This window comes from Bactrocera oleae, chromosome 2, assembly GCF_042242935.1.
Source record: "Bactrocera oleae isolate idBacOlea1 chromosome 2, idBacOlea1, whole genome shotgun sequence".
Taxonomy (NCBI): domain Eukaryota; kingdom Metazoa; phylum Arthropoda; class Insecta; order Diptera; family Tephritidae; genus Bactrocera; species Bactrocera oleae.
Window position 1 is genome coordinate 98177984 of NC_091536.1, and position 21062 is coordinate 98199045.

At 38.2% G+C, this 21062-nt stretch overlaps 1 protein-coding gene across 2 annotated transcripts in view; it reads right to left on the bottom strand.

Annotated features, from left to right (window-relative positions):
• Positions 1 to 3296: 3296 nt before the first annotated feature.
• The window catches only part of Gasp (Chitin binding Peritrophin-A domain-containing protein Gasp), a 29811-nt gene continuing 12045 nt past the window's right edge, over positions 3297 to 21062 (bottom strand). Inside the window, exons 2-5 of one of the 2 annotated variants that reach the window (XM_014235075.3) lie at positions 11572 to 11781; positions 11287 to 11475; positions 11006 to 11216; positions 3297 to 4391 (exon numbers count right to left, since the gene is read on the bottom strand). In XM_014235075.3, the coding sequence (XP_014090550.1) occupies positions 4337 to 4391; positions 11006 to 11216; positions 11287 to 11475; positions 11572 to 11781 (665 nt within the window). In that variant the 3' untranslated portion in view covers positions 3297 to 4336. Of the gene's footprint in view, positions 4392 to 9868; positions 10641 to 11005; positions 11217 to 11286; positions 11476 to 11571; positions 11782 to 21062 lie in introns of those variants that run through there. The other variant, XM_014235074.3, reaches the window with a different exon arrangement.

Here is a 21062-nt window from a genome sequence, read left to right on the forward strand (position 1 = left end):
AAACACACTATGCTATTTTTGACAACAGCAACAATTACCTCATCAATAGCAATATGGACTTCTCATGCCACACTTTTTGCTCCACAAATAAAATAACCGACTACATGGCAGGCATTGGCGATATGATGTTGTGGTTTCGGTGCAACATCGGTGCTACCAATCACTTAGCCATGCATTTGCACAGAGAATGCGGCATGTTGCATTACCCTGTGGTTGCCTTAACAACAACAACATGAACACTCCTATGTGCTGGCTGTCTATGTATGCTTGTGTGTAAGTTTGTGTGAGAGCAAAACACATTTTTTAAGTACTCGGTACTCGTACATTAGCCGGACCGTTATGTGGGAGCATGCCGGTGAGCCGATGCCCAGAAAGGGAGAGTGAAGAAGAGAAGGTGGCAACATTTGCATACATACTTGTATAGGCGCCTGGATATCATTACGACTCATCCGTTTACAAAAACAAGTGTACAGCACTGCAGCGGGGAAGCAAAAGAAATTGCCAAATAAATTTCGAGGCACACATGTTAATGTTGCTGCAAGTATAATTTTCTCTTTAGCCAGCTTTCACTTAGTTGTTTGATTTTGTTGTTGCATAACTGTTTACTGGTCTTGTTGCGACTACTATCGGCATTATTGGCGGCACTGCTACTACAACCAACATTATGGTTGCTGTATGCATTATTGTAAATTTGCCGTTGGTGTTGTTGTACACATTTCCACAAACAAGTGACACAGGCATATTGATCGGAGTGTGCAGCGCATATTCTCATCATGTTCGACGTTTCCTTTGTTTCGCTTTGTTTTGATTTTGCTACTTTTCTACACATGCTATTTAGTTGTTGTTGTTGTTGTCGTATTTATGCCATCAATAGGACACAGTGCGGTTTTTAGCATACATGGGAGAGCAAATAAAGGCAAATTAGAGCAGTGGCAACAACAACAAACAGAGCGTTCATGGCAGCTACAATGGCAACAGCGTTTACATCAGCAACAACAGTAACAATTGTAACGTCACATTTGATGGTGAACATTTTATCGACATTGCCAACATCAATGCCGCAACAATGAGTCCAACAGAAATCGCAATAATAATAGACACAACCATGACAAAACGACGATAAGGCCGATCGCATCGTCTATATGTATGACAACAACGTTCGCTATTAAGCTCACTCAAAGAAATACTTTACAAATACTCTACACAATCTCTATTTTCATCACAGTTGATCATTTTTGATAAGTTGGTGAACATTTTTTTCAATTAGATACCAGAAAGTGAATGTTTATCTCGAAACCTTGCTTCACCCGATACTCACCTGCTGCTATTTTTTAATATCAAACAGTATGCCGACACTACAGGGTTCTTTATGTATCAGATAATAGCAAGACACACAAATGACCGCTGTCGAATCTTCAAATTTGTACCAGAATGGTTAAACCAGGCTTATAAAAGTAAACTGCGGTTTTTTCCCATATTGGTGTTACCTACTAGGGTAGTTCTGGGAGGTTGGACTGTTGTTGGGTAATTAAAAACTCGAAAAGTATACAGAAAAATTTTCGAACTCTATTTGAAAGAGATAGTAAACCTTTCACAGGCAAACTTTTCTTTTAGTTTGTGTGGTCGAAATGGAATGGAAAACTTGCGAATAATAATTACATTTCTGTTAATGCTGATGGAAAGGAAAAAAAAAATTATTCTCAAAAATATTTGTGCGAAAGCTTATAGCACCAGCTACCAGCTTTTTTAAAACGAGGCAGTTTGACGATTTGACTTTTAGTGTACGAGTACTCTTATGTGCCCTGAAAATCAAATACTTCTCATGGAGAAATGTTCAATTCTTTAGAATATATATTAGATGTATAAAATTCATTCATCTCTAAAACCGTACGCTGAAATCCTCTTAGTGTACAAAATTGTTTCACATTGTTCGTATTCGCCATCAATTAAGTATATCATAATATCATTGTCATAGCAATTATTGACTTGCAACAATGCCACTTCGATCTATTAGCTTCGTTCATCTAAGCGAACAAAGACTGGAACTAGATCCGCACACAAAAGCAATAACAGCACAATGCGTTTTTGCATCAAGTGTTTATTTCCATTATATTATGATACCACCAGTTATTATTTGCCTTTTCATGCCTTGACTTTATCGTGTGCCTCCATGAGCGGGCTTTTCGTGGACTGGTGTTGATTTCGTCGTGTGTGTTTTAATTATCATTTTGCAATCTTTAGTAACTTGTATCTGTTGAGGCCAATTCGGTTTTTAAATTGGGCGAATTTGATTGACATTGTGGATGATCCGATTATTCTCCTCATATCATGTTAATATACTCTATATATATTATCTCAATTCAATCGTTTGTCTCAAAAGCATTACTTCAAATATAAAGCGACTATGTAACAAATTAGTTGACATTGTTAAGTATACCTTTGTATACACAAAATCGCATACATTTATTATTACAGATAGCATTTACATTGGTATTGTTGTTTTATACAATTTGCTCGGATAAAATTATTTTAATTTGCTTTGTCAGAGGCTGGGATACTAAAGGGGAAATTTTTGGTCTACAAGCTCTAAATTTATGTTATCCATGATAACAGAGATTTCAATATATTTCAAGTTATCTTTAAAGAAACTAAATAATATAATATAAATAAAAATAAAAAATTTTTTATTGAGATATTTTTAATTGAATAATTTGCCAAAAATTGCATCAAGCTTGATCTCCAAGAAAATCGTTGTTCTTCGAACACTTTGTGAAAACATATTCTTTTGATAGCATTATTTTTTGTTGTGAATAATTCAATATATATTATTAAAGGTTAGTTCTTCAACCTTACTTTAAATAGTTCTTCTTTGAACTATGTGTATACTGAGCCTTAGTCAATATATATAAATATGTCCCGCACAACTTACCGTCAGTTCGTTGATACGCTATTAATACTTTTTATAACATTTTACTAAATCAAAACTGTGTCCTTTTAATGGATTAATTATTCATAATAAGTTCTTTTGTAAAATAAATAAATACCTTTGACAATTGTAACTGAAATTTTTGTAGTGGACCGAATGAAACTAGTTTCCTAACCAAAGTATAAAAGCAATTTTAAGCATATGTGTATATAATAATTTTAAATTACAAAGAACTAATTTTTAGTTACTCATACCTTGAATACCCTCTCAGCCGTCGAAAAAATATCATACATTTAAAAATTGTATGAACTTTTAGAGATTTCACTAACCTTTTGTATACATTTTTCGTTTTTCGATTGTAGAAAATTAATTTTATGTGTTTATAAATTGCATTCACATTTATTCTCGATTTATTCATAACTTAAATACGAAATACTAAATTATATTGACTCTGTTGCACTGATCCTGCCATTTATCAACACTTAAGAGTACATATATTTATACACTAATGTACAATATAATAAAATTTATACAGATTATATACCTTATATATATACGAGTATATAGATGTGTGTATTAGAAGGCTTATTTGCTATTTAAAGTGTGTGTGGGTGTGTGTGTCCACACGCTTTATCTAACAGAATTTAGCTATTTGAGCATTTATTAGTACGTGACCGTTAGAATTAAGTTTCGCACTCGCTGTGCTGGCAAGCGGGTGTGTGTTGTTTGTGCATTTGGACCGAATGCAATTGGAGGGTGTGATTTTAATTAATAAATTAACATGCTGCTATCAAAGTATTAGCAATAAATATCGGAAAGCTGCATGTGGTGTGGCTAATGACAAATTAAATGCGATCGTTTATTGCTCTGCTTATTATTGCATATTTACATACAGACTCGCTTAAGCACATGAACACACAAACATGCGCTCATATGAATTAACGGTGTACTGCACACACCCAGACACATAAATGTAGTAAGAGTTGCGGGCTTGTGGCTTTCCACGTTGGCAGACTGAATGGGAGCGAAGCTTCTTTGTGCATTTATTTATCTCAGTGGCAACAATTTAAATGGAAATCTTTTGTGTAGAATTGTGGTGACGAAATCGTTGGTCGTTGCTGCTATTGTTGTGACTCAGTCTTAGAAGCCTGTGACTTTGTGTTGATTGCGAAACGACCGTGGGCCCGCTTGTTTGTCTATTCGTTTCTGTGCTTGTGTTTGTTAATTTCGCTGCATTTCTAAATGTTATACTCCAAGTATTTCGGCTGCGCTATCTCTCCCACCCACACATACATCTTACTCCTCCTCTTCTTCTTCTTATCCTTCGTTGCGAGTTCGTTGCTTTGCACTTAATCTCTTTTGGTCTTCACCCAGCACAGCCTCACCCTCCCGACGTCCGCTTTGGGCTCTTTAATAGCCCAATTTTTTCAGAGCCTTCAGATCTACATCACCATAGTAATCCTCGCTATAAAAATGTGGAAAGAAAACATTGAATAAACAAAGGGGAAAAGGTTTTATTCTTTATTATGTTGGCTTTTTTTTCTTTTTCTGTTTTTTCTTTAGTAGTTTTTTTTCATTTCTGACCATTTCTTTGTTGATTCGCTTTAATTAGTTTAATTTAATTTTTATTCGCTGGCGTAGAATTTTTCATTTTTCTTGACTTTAATTGCAATTCCCGTTAGTGGTTTGAATCCGTTACTTAGCACTTTTTTGGTTTCATACGCATCTCATCCGCTTGCAGACTATCTTTGGTTTGTATATACACATTGTGTTTTAAAAATATTAAGAAAATTACAACAAACTACGCACAACCACGCGAAGTTACGAATACTAATGAACATTTATTAGTTACAAAGGAAATAAGGAAATGATATTCTTTTTGATTAGATTATTAAATAAATTTAAGAATAAAAGCTTTATTAAAAAGCTTTTGCTAAGTCATAATGCGTATTAAAGACAACACTTTCAGTGGCTTTTGAATATGTAAAGTTTTTGATACCACAATTTTTTATAAGAAAAATTGCTTAAAACGTATACAACTAGAAATGGCAGTATTATTTACACTCCCCCTAACCTTAAAAGGGTTCACTCTCGAAAGGAATCTTGAAAACGATCTCTCAAGATTCTCGTTAGACTTGATACTCGTTGAGTGAAGAGTGAAGCCTTTTTACAGATGCTGAAACTAATATAAATTGAACAGTAACACCACATAATTGCGTTTCTTACTAACCAACTGATACCCTAATGCTCGCCACAAATGTCAAAGTGACAAAGAAGAGCGAATGCTACACGGAGTTATAGTTGGTTGGCACACCGACCCCAGGTCATGCCGAACAAATTGCATGTGTAAGTGGCGGAAATAATAGACTGAGTTCACAGGCAACCACTTGCATTGCAGTATAGTCCAAGAAGAGCAACAACTAGCTGTTATTATTCATAATTGGATCAGTTAGGCTGGCATGCTCTCGGAATCGGAATTTTCGAAAAGTAAAATTGCCTTAAAAGTACGAAAACAGGAATAAAACTGAAAAATAGCAAAACAGGATAATTTGGGTTGAGCAAAACGATAGGCAAGAACGGCTAACTAATGCATTTTAAAAGAGCTAAGGACCTGAGTTAAGTAAAAAAAAGAAATATGAAAGCTAATATTATACAACTAAATACCGAAAGAATTATTTGAAAAATAGTAGGGCACATTGCAGTGTAGTGAAGGCAAGCCAATTTTCCGGGTACTTAAAATGTCTGAAATATTATTCGCATATTTTGCTGTTGCTTTATCCGCTATGAGTACACAACAATGTGGCGCATATGTTTGACTACATTTTCGTATGACAAGCGCAAGAGGAAGCAAAACAGTTGAAGCTCGATGATGCTTAAGCTCTGAGAAGAAGGGAAAGTATACATGTGAGGAGTAGCACGAAGTAGAAATAAGAAGTCGAAGCAAAAGCTTGAAAGTTATGTAAGACAAGAAAGTCACACCAATAGAGTATCTTACGGTAAAGTAAACTAAACCACAACTCAAAGTTTCTGTTGTTCGACTCTCTGACTAAGTGGCCCTACTGGATAGAAGACTGAAGTGACTGACGACTGAGACAAAATATAATTTAAATAAAATAATTAAAATATCTTGAGCTCATTTTTTCTGCAAATGCAATGAAAAAGGTTTACTAATTAATTTTCAATTAATTTTTAATTTAGAAGAAGAGGACATTTCACATAATAGTTGGTATTTAAAAAAAAATGAAAGTTCAAACGACTCTCTCATATTCCATTTTTTAATTCTAAACATATAAGCACAACAAAACCTTAAGGGAATGCTTTTCCTGCAGGGTGTGAGCAGGTTGGGACAGCAAAAATTGTCAAGCACAAAATATATTAAATAAAATTCAATTAAATTAAATTGAGCAAAGCGGGACCGTCTTGTTGCAAACGCAGTAAAAGAGAGCGCATGGCGAAAGACTTGACAATAGCAACAACAGTTGTTATAACAAAACTAACGGTAAACGAATGAAAGCAGATTTTCTCTGGAAATATGTGTAAGCAAGAACAACAACAAAACAAAAAGCTGCTTGTTGTGACTTTCACTCGCCAGTAGCTCCGCAGATTGACTATGAAGCGCTTCAAGGACATGAATTGCACGCGCACACACATATAAAGATACATGTGTGGCTGGGGCGCTTCTAGCCGTTAAAACCAACATGACAGCTGTATAAAGTCGGCACTGAAGATTTCAGCTGTCAGAGTGGACATAACGGAGCCTTGAAAACGTGCACATGAAATCCCTTTCAGGTCAAACTGGCTGTTGGCTCGCTTGTTGCTATTGTTGCTGCTGTTCGGTATGTTAGTGCTGATTTGTAGTCAGCTTTGTGGAATTAGCTAGATATTTTTCTCTGACTTTGACATTTCTTGTTTTCGCTTTTATTAAAACTGCGTGTATTTATGTACATATATCGGTGAATAACATGTTGACTTTAGGTGGAAGTACGTGTATATATACAAATACAATACACATTTATAGTATGTGAATCCAGTGCGTTTTCCAGAAAGCGTCTTTGTTCAATTTTGAAAGTATTGAAAAAAATATAACTTTATTTCAAACCTTTATTGATCTGCCTGAGAAATTCAAATGAATATATAATATTTGCATATTTTTGAGCTCCAAGTTTGTGTCATAAGCACTTGGTCTATGATTTTTCTTGCAATCATCATTGAAATCATTGAAAATGTGCGAAAGTGCTACGGCAAGTCTAATTTATGGAGAACGCAAGTATTTAAAAGGCCTTGAGCCTTCAGTGAGTTTCGGGGCAACACAACAATTCTCGCTCAGTTGAGTCATTCACCAACGAAGGCAGCGCAAAATTTAATCAAATTGTTCTCCAATACTGTCGATTTAAAAAAGTAGCATAGTCTATCGATATCTCATAAGAAGGGGAGAAGCCAGTTACACACAAAACGACATGGTTTTCTTTGCGAAATTAGTAGTCGAGCGGGTATTATAAAAAAGTTGGTTCAGTAAATAAAATTAGCATCGTTGAAAGAACTCAAGGCTGCCGATGACGAAGTCTGAACCAAAAAGTCTCGGCCAAAAGTCTAGCATTAACCATATATGGCGGTAAGCCTTCGCCCACTTGTGATTTGCAGCTAATTTCTCTTTGCATTGTTATTCCCAGCCAGTGCTAATAGGTTTTGTGCACTTTGCTAACACAATTAAAAATAATTAATGTCCAAAGTGGTTAGATAAATTTGGACTTTGCGGTAATCTCCGTGCATACAAGGTTTTGCACACATTCGCCATTTATATATTTACTGCGACGTTCGTTATATTTGTTTTGTGGAATCTTTTGTGTGACTGTTTTTAGCGCTGCCAAAAGTATAGAACACATTCTCCTTGTTCTCATGGCTAAATTATGTTAGTGCGAAAGAAATTGCGTACAATTACACTTTGTCTGCGTTTATTCACGCAGCGTTCTTCTTTGTACTTTGGCAGAGCAATTTTTTCGCTCCGTCTTAGTGCATGGGCACATATCCCCGCACCGCTCACCAACACATGTTTTGCCGTTTTTTTCCGGGCAAATCTGCTAATAATTATACGAACTGCACACAACAGCCAATGTTGCCACATTAGCCTCACGACTACTCCAACGACCAGTCAACTAAGCAACTGGCAGGCCACCAGCTCAACCATCGCCAGCCACCGACAACACCGACAACAGACCGACAATAAATGCATTGCAAATAGAAGAATGTGGTTACACTTTCTGCTTTCCTGTCGACAGCTGCCGCTCGCCCTTTCGCCCCTTCAGCCATTCATTTGCACTAGTTATTTGCATGCGAACACACAAAGCGAATTTAACTTTTAATTGTGACTAAACATAAACACTTTTTAACCTCATTCGCAATCCTTTGCAAATGCCATGCTCCTGCTCTGTCCATGTGCGTGTATGTATGTGTGCGTCTGTGTTGCTATTTGTGTTTATGTTGTTCGTGTGTCACTTTGCTTTGAGCTTTATGCTTAGCGCAATGCGTTTTTCGCCTTTGCTCACACACACACACACACGCACGCAACAACGGTTGTTTGTTGTTGGTCTTGTGTGTTGTTGATGCGATGCCGGTGCTTTTATTTGTGCAGTTGTTTACTACACTTTATAATACTTCGGTGCTGCGTCGCCTGTGGTTTTCATGCCTCATGACTTTTTATTGCGTCAACATTAACTTTCTATTAACTTAAGCATCAGGCAAAAGTGCAATCAGATTTCAGGCTGCACTCAGCCTTTAGCTTTTTACACATTACTTTCTCTTTTTGTCGAAAAACACACAAATGTTTATTTAAGTAAAGCAAAGTAATTGTGATTTTTCAGCTGTGGAAACTAACTCCAGGCTTGCATTTATTACTTTTCATCTAGCTTAGCATAGCGGTAAAACACAATACCACAGTGCATACATAAGGAGAGCAGATTTTGAAGGGGTATACCAGCTCTCTAAATATCAATGTAATGAAAAATGTTGTCCTTCTTCTTGCTGTTTTTTAAGCTGCGGCCGAGATCCATCTAATTGAGTTTATAAATGAGCAGAAATGATGATAAAGGTACGAAATACCGAGATTGTGCTACAAATTCGGAACAAAAATTCAAATATCCAAGAGAGAGAAAGAAACCGAATTCTGTAATTTTGGTCGGTATTAAAAACAAAAAATTAATTAATTAATGGGAGCACTTAAGTTCTACACATCGTGGGCTCAGAGTCAGTTTGTAAGAATGATAATATATAAGTATAATCCATACTTCTGTTATACATCATCAAAGAGAAAATATTTCATATTCTGTTAAAACATGTTTACATAGAGAGGATGAACACACATAGAGTTACAAATATACAAATATACACAAAATTAGTCATATTTTTAGAAAAATGGACGGGTTAGACACATTAATTTCAAGAGCATACATTCAAACATAAATACACAAATAGTTAGACAGTATTGACAGAGATGATCATGGCTTTGGTTTGAACAATTCTGACCAAATGTTAAACAACAACTACAAGTGGGAGAGAATATCAGATCTAAACTAACTCATGTATAGACAAGTGTTTATCTAGGGAATTTGAAATTATTGTTTAATTTTTTTTTTTTTTTTTTTTGTTTTTTGGGAAGAGAGATGAAGTGTTTGAGTGTCGCATTTATGTACATAAATGTTTAGGAATAGAAACGATTAACGGTTAATATTTGCCGGAGCTGAGAAATTATTTAAAACGATTGAGCTATTTATGGGAAGAAATCGTATCTTTACAGGGCTGTTTTAGGTATATACACAGTCATGCAATTTTTTTTTTTATTTACAGACTGAAAGAGAAATTTTAAACAAGCAATGGCGATTGAGCGTCTTCGCGGCTAAATATTTCATTACCTTTGTTCAATTACCATTCTAGATAAAAACAGAATAATGTATTTTATTTTATTTATTTTTTTTTTTTATTCTGGGTTTTTCATTATTTTTCTTTTTCTCTTTGTATAATAAAATTATAAACTTACAATCAATAATCACTTAAACGTACAAAATCTCTAAAATTAACGCGACAATTTCAGATTACACTCAACTTCTTATAAATGAAACTTTCGTTATTTTTCACCTTCAACGAATTAATTTCACCGTTCAAGTCACTATTCCTCCAAAATGAAGTGATATATATTTAAAAGCTCGGCATTTCTCTCTCAAAAAAGACGCTTCCCGATGTTTATCTTCTCTTTCGCTCTTTTGAATTTTTTGTAAATCATGAATATTATTTTGGGACTTTCCAAACAAAAATGGAGTTTCTATATAAATAAAGTTAATGTTTCAAGGCTTGTTCATGATTTCGGGGTGTAGATCGCCTCTGAAGTGGCAACATGCAACATCCCTCTTAAAGAGAAAGGTAACATATATGCCCTTAGGTGAGATAGAGGAAAAATTTGGTAGGAGGAAAAGTCGATATGTGGAAGTATTTAAGAAGTACAAGATGAATGTACGTCTCTTGTGTGTGTATGTGTAAGAAAGTGGGGACAAAGTCAGAGCTTCACGAAAATTGCGTGGGAGAGATTTTTTTTAGAGTTTTTTAGGAGGAAGCAGCGGCTGCTTTGGTTTTTTGTGCGTTCTTTGTGCGACCTTCGCTATTTAATCCAGCTAAGAGTTCACTTTTGCGGATGCTCTTCAAGTCCAAATCGCCGTAGTAGTCTTCGCTGTAATTGTATAATGTGGAGATGGTAGAAAAGGTAAAACGGGTTAGAGGATATCTCGCGAAACGAAAACTTAAAAAAATATGTTGTATGTAGGAAAGCTGAGCTGTGCAAAGTCTTATGAGTAGAGGAATGCAAGGAAACGAATTAGATGAGTGCAGTTTATGAAAAACTTAGGTTGGAGACCACTGAAAGCCTTCTTATAGTACGTTAGGCTGATTTGAAAAGCCAGCGGATATAGTGTGAAAGTTAGTATGTCAATTTAAAGAGATACCGTTAATACCGTTAGTAAATGTCAAACTACTAAAAATGATTAGCCTCATTACATGCAAACAAAGCCGAAATAGAGCATTAGCTTTATTACTCACCATCCGGGAACATCCTCTGGATCTTCGCAGTTGCCACTGCCATCAGAATCGCCAATTTTGAAAACTGTGCCAATGGGGCAACCGTATTCACGAGCAACACCCTCCAAACAGATGTAGTACTTGCGACAATCCTCAGGGTGAGCATGTCTCGAGAAGGAACCAGCGTTGGCAAGTTCTCCGGCAGCGGGGCAGCTGAAACCGTTGGCGACTTCTACAGCAATATACAAGAAATATTAAGTAGTACAAGAATCGAGAATTGTAGCTCAGTGAGTGTAGTTTACCTTCATTTTTGCATTCTGGCACTTGATCGGCCCACATGCACACTCGGGCATCACGATCGTAGGCAAGACCGGGAGAGCACTGGTATCTGGATGGTTCGCCGTTCCAACAGTTCCAGAAGACATCGCATTTGTTCTCATCGGGGAAGATACCGTACAGGCGGGAGCAGTGTGGTGTCGAAATTGGTGGTTCTATGGCAAATAGAGAAAATTAGTATTATATAATACAAGAGGTAAATTTAGTAAAAACGAAATCATATTTTCTGAAGGAATGCAATGTCGACTCACCCAATTGAGAGCGATCACCGCAATCCACATTGTGCAAGTAGTCGCAATTCTCCGTCAAGAATTTCGGATCTGAGGCATCGAAGGCGAGCCCATTGCCGCAGGTCTTCAACTCCGCAACATTGTTGTCGCATTTCCAGTATTTGTCACAAGAACTGTCATGTGGGTAGAAGCCGAAGTCATCGGGACACTTGAAGCTATCTTGAGCAACGGCTGCAAATAAGAAAGTAAAATGTAACAAATAATTAGCACCGATTGGCACAATCATGAGAGCAAATAGTAAACTAATACGTAACTAACTAATAGCAATAACAAAAACATATACAAAAGTAGTTTTCAAACAGGAAAAGCGGAGCAAAGCCACGAAGTAGAAGAAAAACTCTATCTCCCTCTCTCTCCCCAGCTCGTGTTGCAACAATAAATATATTTATCGAAGTTGGTGGTGAAGTGAGTATTTGTTGATGCACCCATTTTGCGAATTGTTGGTAATGCATTATGTGTGTGTATTGAATAAGTACAAAATGAGGCAACATTGTAATTTGTGGCACATGTACAGGTATCAGTTGGGCTGTCAGTTCCATACACGACTACCATATTCACATTGGTTTGTGTGTCGGCAGGGCATGGCTGATAGCGCTTTTCCATTGCTCGTGCAACCACACACACTCACACACAAATGCTTTCGGGAACAATCAATGTGTAATGCAATTTTAATGGCGTTGTTTTAAGATAAGCAACTAAAATGAAATTGCATGCCGGCGCGCATCTGCCGCCAGCAGCAACTGAACTTTGCAAATTCGCAAATTTCCGCTAGGTGATTGAATTGTTTGCCAATGTAGCTTTGTGGCACGACAATTGTGCAACGCGCTGCGATCGTAATGGAATTTCTGCGATAAAATTTAGGAGCATAACATTTTGTTGCGATATTTTTTCTAATTTTGTTTATTTAACAAATAAATTATGAGTAGCGATAATGCTTGATAATGGTAAGAAAGCTTTTCAAATTATAACAATTTTAAGAAATTATTTGAAAAAAAAGTTCTAACATATCCGCGTTATTTTTAAAGCATACGCTAAAACTACAGCATTAAATTGTACAACCCGAACTTCCACTAACACCGCGGCGTCCCTGAAACTCGGACAACACAAATATTTATCGTCGCGTCCGCTAGCATGTGTCATATTGCATGTGGCAAACGTGGCAAGTTGCGCCTTTATTTCCCATATATCAACATGCATGAATGTGCAGCGGCACTATCACGCTGATTTTCGTTACAATTAAATTGCTTTCACTGAAAATATTTAATTAAAATTCCGCCAAAAGCAAGAGCAAACACGACGCAAATAAATACAAAATGGAGAAAAAATAAAATAAATAAATAAATAAATTATAATGACAGCATCAAAGTGTGTTCAATATTAATAGTAGCGGAGTGTGGATCGGCGCCTGGTAAGCGAACGGGTGGGGGTACAAAAGTAGCAATAATAACAAGTGCTTGCAATATAGTCACTTTTGCAATTTAATAGCAACGCCTGTCCAATGCATGCAACGCGCTCCTGCCACAGTGTGCGCTGCGCGGCTGGTGTGTGTTTTAGTGGCAGTCTTTTGTGGCCGCTTGTCAGTTAGCCAACATAAACAAAAACCGCAAACCAACAATAACAAAAATTAAAACAACAAACCGAAAAAATACCCTACAGTGGGTGTGTAAATAAATAGTAACTGTAAATCAGAAAATACCACTGCAACCGCTGGTGGTCGGTTTGTTCAATTGACGGTCTAACGGTTTGATAGCCAACCGTGGTTGTTGCTTTTGAACTTGTTGTAAAACAAACTCATTTTGGCAGGTATTTAACCAAGAACGACAATGGAAACCTTGTCGCGCTTTAATTTTGTACAAAAACTTCCGCTTTATCCGGAGTAGAACCCCACAAGTACAGCAATGCAATTTTATTATTGAGCAATATTAAAAATGCAGAAACTGGTGAGTTAACGGTAATTTCTGCTCCAAACGAATAGGTACAAAAAATTTTGAATTTCAACGGTAGTTAATATAGTTTATAATTTCTTGGCCTCCGAGAATTTCAAACATAATTTGTCTTTCACTGCCTTCCTTCTTCTGTCCGTCTTGGCACTACATTTATTTCTCTTTTTGCCGCTGGTTTGGCCGCTAGTTTCTGCGGTCACTAACTAAGCCTTTAACTTTTGCTCAACTGTGCAAGCAAACAAAATTATTTCTATTTTTACCGAGTTTATTTGCTGTTGCAGCATTTGCTTGTGTTGTTTTTTTTTCAACGCGCACACTCACACACACATAGATGTGAACAAATGGAAGTGGAAATGGCCCGAAACCAGCTATCGGCTCCTACTCTCCGCTCCTACCCCGTGCCTGTATTGGCGAGGCAAGCAATTGGTTGTTGATGTTGTTGTTGTTGTTGCCTTCATGTTTATGTTTCATTTGTTGGCTGTTTGTTTTGTTGGCAATCAGTCAGATGTTGGTTGGATTGAGTAGCGTTTAGTTGTTTTACCGCTAGCCAACAGCATTTGCCAACTTCAAAACAACGGTACATAGAATTGCTTGTGCACGCGTTTAAAGTGTGCATGATGAGCGTTGCCACACTTTTGCGGTTTCGCAATTAGGTTATCGCTCATCAGGCAGCTGGATTCGGGCGAAAGAGAGCCCTGCAGCGAAAAAACACGCGTTTAGTCACACGAACAAATATCAATTGAACAGCCTGTGCTCCTGTGTACATGTACATATGTGTTGATGCAACACGATACTACAGCGTTTACGCTGTTTGTTTGAACAATCCCGTTACAGTGTGCTGCATTGCTGATTGACTGCAATTAATTTAATCGCGCGAAAAACTTAAAATTTCTAATGAAAATATGTATTTGTAGTCTGATTACACACACACACACACCAATAAGTCCACGCATATACACACATATGTATGAGTGCGTGTATATAAACGAACAACCTTAATGTTTCTCGCTTTTTTACTCCTTTCTTTGCATAACTTTTTGTGCGAATGCAATTTCCATTAATGCCTTCGATTATTCTAAATGCGGTTCACCACTAAATTTATTTGCATTTAATTGATTTCATGAAGAAAAAAGTGGAATTCCAAATGAGTGTTTAAAATAAATATGTTTGCGCTAAATAATGGGAAATTTCAATCGAATAAAAAAAATAAAAATAAAAAAATGTTTAACCTCAAAATGGATTCCCTTTGCTCTCTTTGCTGAACCGAAAGTTATAACTAAACTCATCGGCAAAGAATTCCTATTTTTGATTGCTCTTTGGTTATTTCAAGGCTGCAGTCGAAATCGAAATTTACTCCTTTATGCGCGAATATGCTATTTTATTAAGTTATATTCTAAAGTACTCATTCACGAGTTAAGTGGTTTCACCAGCAGCGCATATCTGCTGATTCTTCATTGGATATATAATAACAGCATAAGCTATTCATCAGAGTAATAGACGAAGGCAGAGCATCTCAAACCAGTTATTGCCTAATGATCATTGTTTAATTACCGTTAATTGGTGGCGAAAGAGAGGTGTGCGAGTATATAAAAACTGTGCCAACAGAAGGCAAAAGTGACGAGAAAAAATTGATCCACGTCACATGCCTCAGCGCCATGAAGTGAACGCAGCGAACGGGTTTGGACCTCACTTAAAAAAACGGCACTTTGTGAGCCGGTGTGTGCATGCAATTTAACTGTACGCAAGTATTGCATAATGACACATTAAGCCCCATTCAAGGTACTCCAGTTATTACGCAATGCAAAAGAAACAACAAAAAAGTTTAATAATGAATATCGAAAAACTACACGTCCTTCGTGGCGATTGCCGGCGAGAGATAAAATATACCTACAAGTGCACCTGAGTACATGTAGATGTGAGTTTTGTAATGGGAAAGGAAAGAAAAGGCGAAGGTGTCTGCAGCTTTGATGTTGACGAGTGTGTGCATGTGTGGTCGGCAGCTGTCGATGGTGCAATGAGCAAATGCATGTCGAAAGGAAGGTACGAAAAGAGGTCATGCCACAACGAGGCAGCGCAATTGCACTTCGCAGCAAAGTGACAAGTGGGGACAGAGAGCAGAAGAGCGCACAGGCAGAAGAACAGGCAACAAGTTTGCCAGGCAATTGGTTTCCCCTTCCTTTTAAGATTTTTACATTTTCTGCGTTTTTTCAGCAGCACGAGTGTGTCTTCGCCGCAGTTGCCGCTTTTTACCGACTTGTTGCTGTGGCAGGCTGCCGACTGCCGTCTGCCTTTTACTTTGTGTGCGAATATGCTCGTTTACGGCTTGTTGATGTCGCAACCTTGTGGCAGCTTATTGCTTGTAATTGCAGCTGTTGCACTTCAAAGTCATCTGCCAGAATTACACTGTGCCGCGTTGCTTGCCGAGAGCATGGCTCAAGATTTTTAACACATTTTCTCGCTTTACCTGTTGCACGCTAATTTTATGGCAGTGTAAAGCACACGAAACACAAAAAATGTGCAAAAAACGAAAACATGCGAAAATGCGGACTCTTGCGCTAACTGTGCATAACTACATGCACATTATGTTGCTAGCAACACATACACATTCTAACAACATTTCTGTGGCACGCGTTTCTAAAACAACTCAACAAAAAAATTAAATTAAAATTGCGGCACTTATCGTTGGCGGTGCATCTCTGGAGGCGTGATCGAGCGACAACAGCGCGGGCAAGCAATTAACAGCAGAGTGCCAAAGCAGAAAAACCGGAAAAAACGCTAAAAGCCTTTACGTGTGTGTGTATATAAAGCATAGGTGCGTTGTCGATAAGCGTGCAGGCGATTCGACATGCAAACTGTTATGTAAATATTGCGTACATAAAATGTAATTAATTGGAAAATTCTGCAAAGCGGAGATGCGGAGCTGCGGAAAGGGACTGAGAAGAAGACGGGCTTCAGCCGCATAGATCTCTTTAAAGTGCTTTGGAAGAAACCCTAGCCTATCTCAGAACACAAAGCAGTGCACTGCAAAAAACTACGATTTGTAAAGTCAGAGTTGCCACACGCAAGCAAGCCGCATTTGCCTACGTTAAACCGTTCACCTTGGCGTGAAGTTGTCGCAACATGCACGCACACGCATTTAAACCCTACTCTGCACGATACGGTGCATGCACCTTTCCCAGCAATTACTTAGCAGTTGCTCTAATTATAAAATTACATGCCGCAAATTGTTGTTGTTAAATTTTCACTAGCTAACATTTAACAAGTTGGCATTCATCAGCAATAATAATTGCTTGATGGTTTTAATAATTTTTTACGGCCTGTTGTTGTTGCAATTTCTCAACAAGTTGAACAACAAACACGCGAAACCATTAACACGCCTATCGACCTTTACAAGCACACATCACATACTTGTATATGCAGAGCACCTACGTCGTCTGGATATATGCACTAAAGTCATGCTTTTTCTATAACGTTTGTTTATATATCTGTACACAGCTGACAATAAATTAAATTTGCCCGGAATGTTGAGGCAACCGCATTTTTCTCAGGGTTAAATGACGTTTGTGTTTGTAGAATAGTTTAACACTGCTGCTTGGAGAACAGATAAAGACCGATTTGTTTCCGGTTCGCAGCTGAAAATAAATTTCTTTCTCGTATGGGTGGTGTTTTGCAATTTTGAGTCTCTTGAACCCAAATATTTTATTATTGTTTTGCCTTCACATTTTCTTTTACGCAATTAACTGTAAAAACTTTTACTTTCTTTGAAATTAAAACCGCAACAACTACGAAAATTATTAATGGAAACGAGAGCAGTTAAAAACGGAACCACGCAAATTGCTTTTTTCTCCACCTCAGTTAGCAGGTTACAACTGTTGTGTGGGTTGGTGGTGTCATTTAACTCTCACTTATCACTGTTGTGAATACTTATGTGTGTATGGTAAATACTGATGTGAACCCGTTTTTAAAACTTGAAAAGGTTGACTAGACAATTACCTCAGCGAAGCGCGCCACTAACTCTATGTGGTCGAAGTGCACATCGGAACCGTTATCTGCAATATTAGGAAAGCTTCGCAAAGTTTCGTTTATAGGCTAACAACAAATCCTAAGCAGAAACAGAAAGACTTCTTAACCCAAATAACACAACAACACTTGCAAGCCAGCCATAGGCATTAAGCGATTTGTAGTAGCAGTGAAGGCAGTTATTAACAACTATATATAAGTGGTCAATAACAACAACAATTACTGCTGTGACTACAGCACGGTGCTGTATTGTTTGGCCTCAAAACATGCGTAAGAGAAAATAACACCTCAAAAGAGGCGAGTCACAGTATAACATAACAAAAACAGTGGTTAAGTGTGGTGATTACAGCGGACGCAGCGGTCATTGTCGCCATCGCCATCACCGTCGCAGTCGCTGACATCGTGCACCAATTGACATGGCAAACACGCAGTTGCCGCCGGCGAATGCAAAATTGCTTCGCGCAGTAAAGTTGTTGCTCACCAGCTTTTTTATGCTTTATATGTGTGTGTGCGTATTTAATAATTACAGCCTATTTGGTAAAATAATCGGTCGCTAAGAGTCGCTTGAATGCGCAAACGTGCGATAATTTGTTGCAAACTATTTTGAATATTCAAGTTAAACGCTGGTTGCAATGAGGTAGGTAGAAGCGTTTAACCCACAAGACCGGGCGTTCCGTTTAGCAAACTCTTTGATACAATTTTTAAAGTTCTTTACTCTATATACACGCTATGACACCTTTAAGCTTGAACTATTTTATTAGTGAGTTCTGGAATTTCGAAACATACAATTTTTAAATAGAAAAAAAATATGTGTAAACTTATTTGCTTAAGTCGAGCTGCGCTGACGTTCAGACGATGTGAACGGTGGCCGCCTCAAGTATTTGCGAGCAATGTTGCAAATAGGTGAATGCACAGCAGAAGTCGTGCAATGAGTGCTGTAAATTAAATGAAAACAACATGCTGCCACACAATAACAACACACATAAATAAATAAATATTAAAAATACCAATACACACGCATAAACCGACCAGCCAAAGACAAAATAGAAGCAAAATGTTGCAGTGGTCGTCACAACGTGCAGCATACTGTCGAGCTGCTTAGTGGAACATTCAGAGGGTGTGAGTATTTATAAGCACAGCATGTCCTCCAGCCGCACCCATCAGCTTTCCTTTGTGTGTATGTGTGTGTGTAGCGTACATGCGAGCATTCAATTTGTACACGTGTTTGTTGAACAAATGTTGCTGCAGAACAGCAGAACAGCAGCAGCAGACACTCTACTCAATTACTCGTGCGCTGCCGGCAAACATCAGGTCGCTGTGGCTGTGGCTGTTGCTTCCACTTCAAAGTGGCCGTAGGTAGACGGTCGGTCGGGTGGACGGTCGCTTGTTAGACGATCCTAATGCGTTTAAAAACAACAGCATAAATATTGCTGCCCGCCAGCCCTAGACAATGGCGCATGTATGTGGAGAGCAATAACAGCAACAATGCACACTAAAGTGGTCTAGCTCGTGTGCTGCTGCAACGCGCTACACTAATGTTGCATGAAATAGGGAAAATGTGTAACGACACCGTCCGACATTCAACGCTAAGTGCCAAGCGCAACATAAGCTCGGCAAGAGCGCTCAGCGAGTGCAGAACGTACGAGCACAACAATCGTTGCTTGCATCCATATGCTTGCTTTTGCAGCACGAGGCTATACGCAACGCCATATGTGAAAGCTCTAAGCGGGTGGTGGTGCGGTGGTGGTTCAAGCGTGCGAAACAAATGGAGATAACATAACGGTTTAGTGCAACACAACACATATGGAGCATTATGTTGTTAGTCGTAGAGTCAGTCCAAGTTGCAACAAATAACAACAATGAAAGCTGACATGAAAAGCAACAACAGCCATTGGTGAGACTGGTGAGACTAGTGAGACACTCCTGTACGTGTAAGTACTTATTTATGCTCGCTTACAATCGCAGGCGGCGGCAAAGGCAAGTTAGAGTGCGGCGCTACCTGCGGATGTGCTGCAGCAATGACAACTTGAATAATTGTTGCAGATGCAGTTATATTTGTTGCGCGTTCTATTGCATCAGCAGGCAGCGTTGCCATGTAAAAGCCGCAACCGTGTTTTACGAAACGAAAATCTAAATGTGTTCCATGATTGATGCGAATATATAACGGTAACTTTTAAATAAACATCAAACATAAGTCGAGTTGAAGGCCTCAGCAGTACTGATAGTTCATATTACAGTTAAAGGGGTATGCGTATTAAGACAGAGTTAAAGCTTTTTTATATAATTGTTTGTGTGTATGCGCTTATCTATATTTGTACTGAGTCCATCAGCGTCTAATATTTGCAAAGCGTTGAACTTATATTTACTACTTGCAATACTGTTTATTCAATGCTTTTTTTTTGTTGTTGTTTCTAGTTTTGCCGCAAACCTGATGTACAGTTAACCGCTTTAACGAACTGTCGGAGTTGCTCAATTATTTATTTACCCTTTCGCGTAATCGATTACGTCTCCGCCAAACGCTCGGTTAATGCTGTTTGCTTTTACTCTCGCTTTTCAATTAGCAATAACACAGCCACACAAACACACACATGTACATATTGGATATATTGACTTAATTTGTGCGTGTGTGTGTATGTGTGTGTGTACCTGCGAAATGCAATATTGATCTGCTGTAATATTGTTGCCGTCATTATGCCACTGACAGCAGCAGCAGAAACTAAATGGCAAGTAAACAAGTGCGCACCCCAAAGTGTTGCATAAATAATAAACTGGGCTTGCCACATATCAAGTGTGGACGAAATTTCGCCTAAGCAGCGTCATTATATAAGTAAAACTGCTGCTGCATACAAACTTGCCTATTTAACTGTACCTACGACTGTGATACATTGGTGTGCGTATCAATCGCTGGCCAAGCCAAGTCGGTCAATGAAAGCAAATTTGCGCCAAAGTGCATGCAATGCGAGCCACTCGCTCTCTATGTGTTGGTGTGTGTGCGTGTGTTCTTGCGCTGAGCCTTTTTCTAGGTTAGTGAGGCATCGTGCTAACGAACTGATTGGTCTAATTTTCCTTTCTTACAACGGCAATACCTTACTCACGCGCTACGCGCTACTCGTTTATTTTCGGCTTTCGGTTTACTGCTAGCTGTCACAATTAATTTAACTTTTCTTTTCAATAGGGGCCAACAAGCAACAGCGGTAATAACAAGCAGATAAAACTATCAAATTTTTATAGTAGAATTGAATATACCAAGCCATGGCAATAACAACAGGCAAGCGCCCAGCCACACCGCCTGCCGCTGTGCAGCTTCTTTGCCAACAAGCGTGGCACACAGATAAATTCGGCTTCTTACGATGTTTTTGCATCGCAACCTGCGCGCGGCTCACCGGCAGCAGCTGTGTTATGTAATTTTCAGTGCTTGTGTGCTACTTTTATCTGTTGATTGTTGGCTTTTTTCTTTTGTGCTTCGCAATCTTTGTTTTGTTAACCATT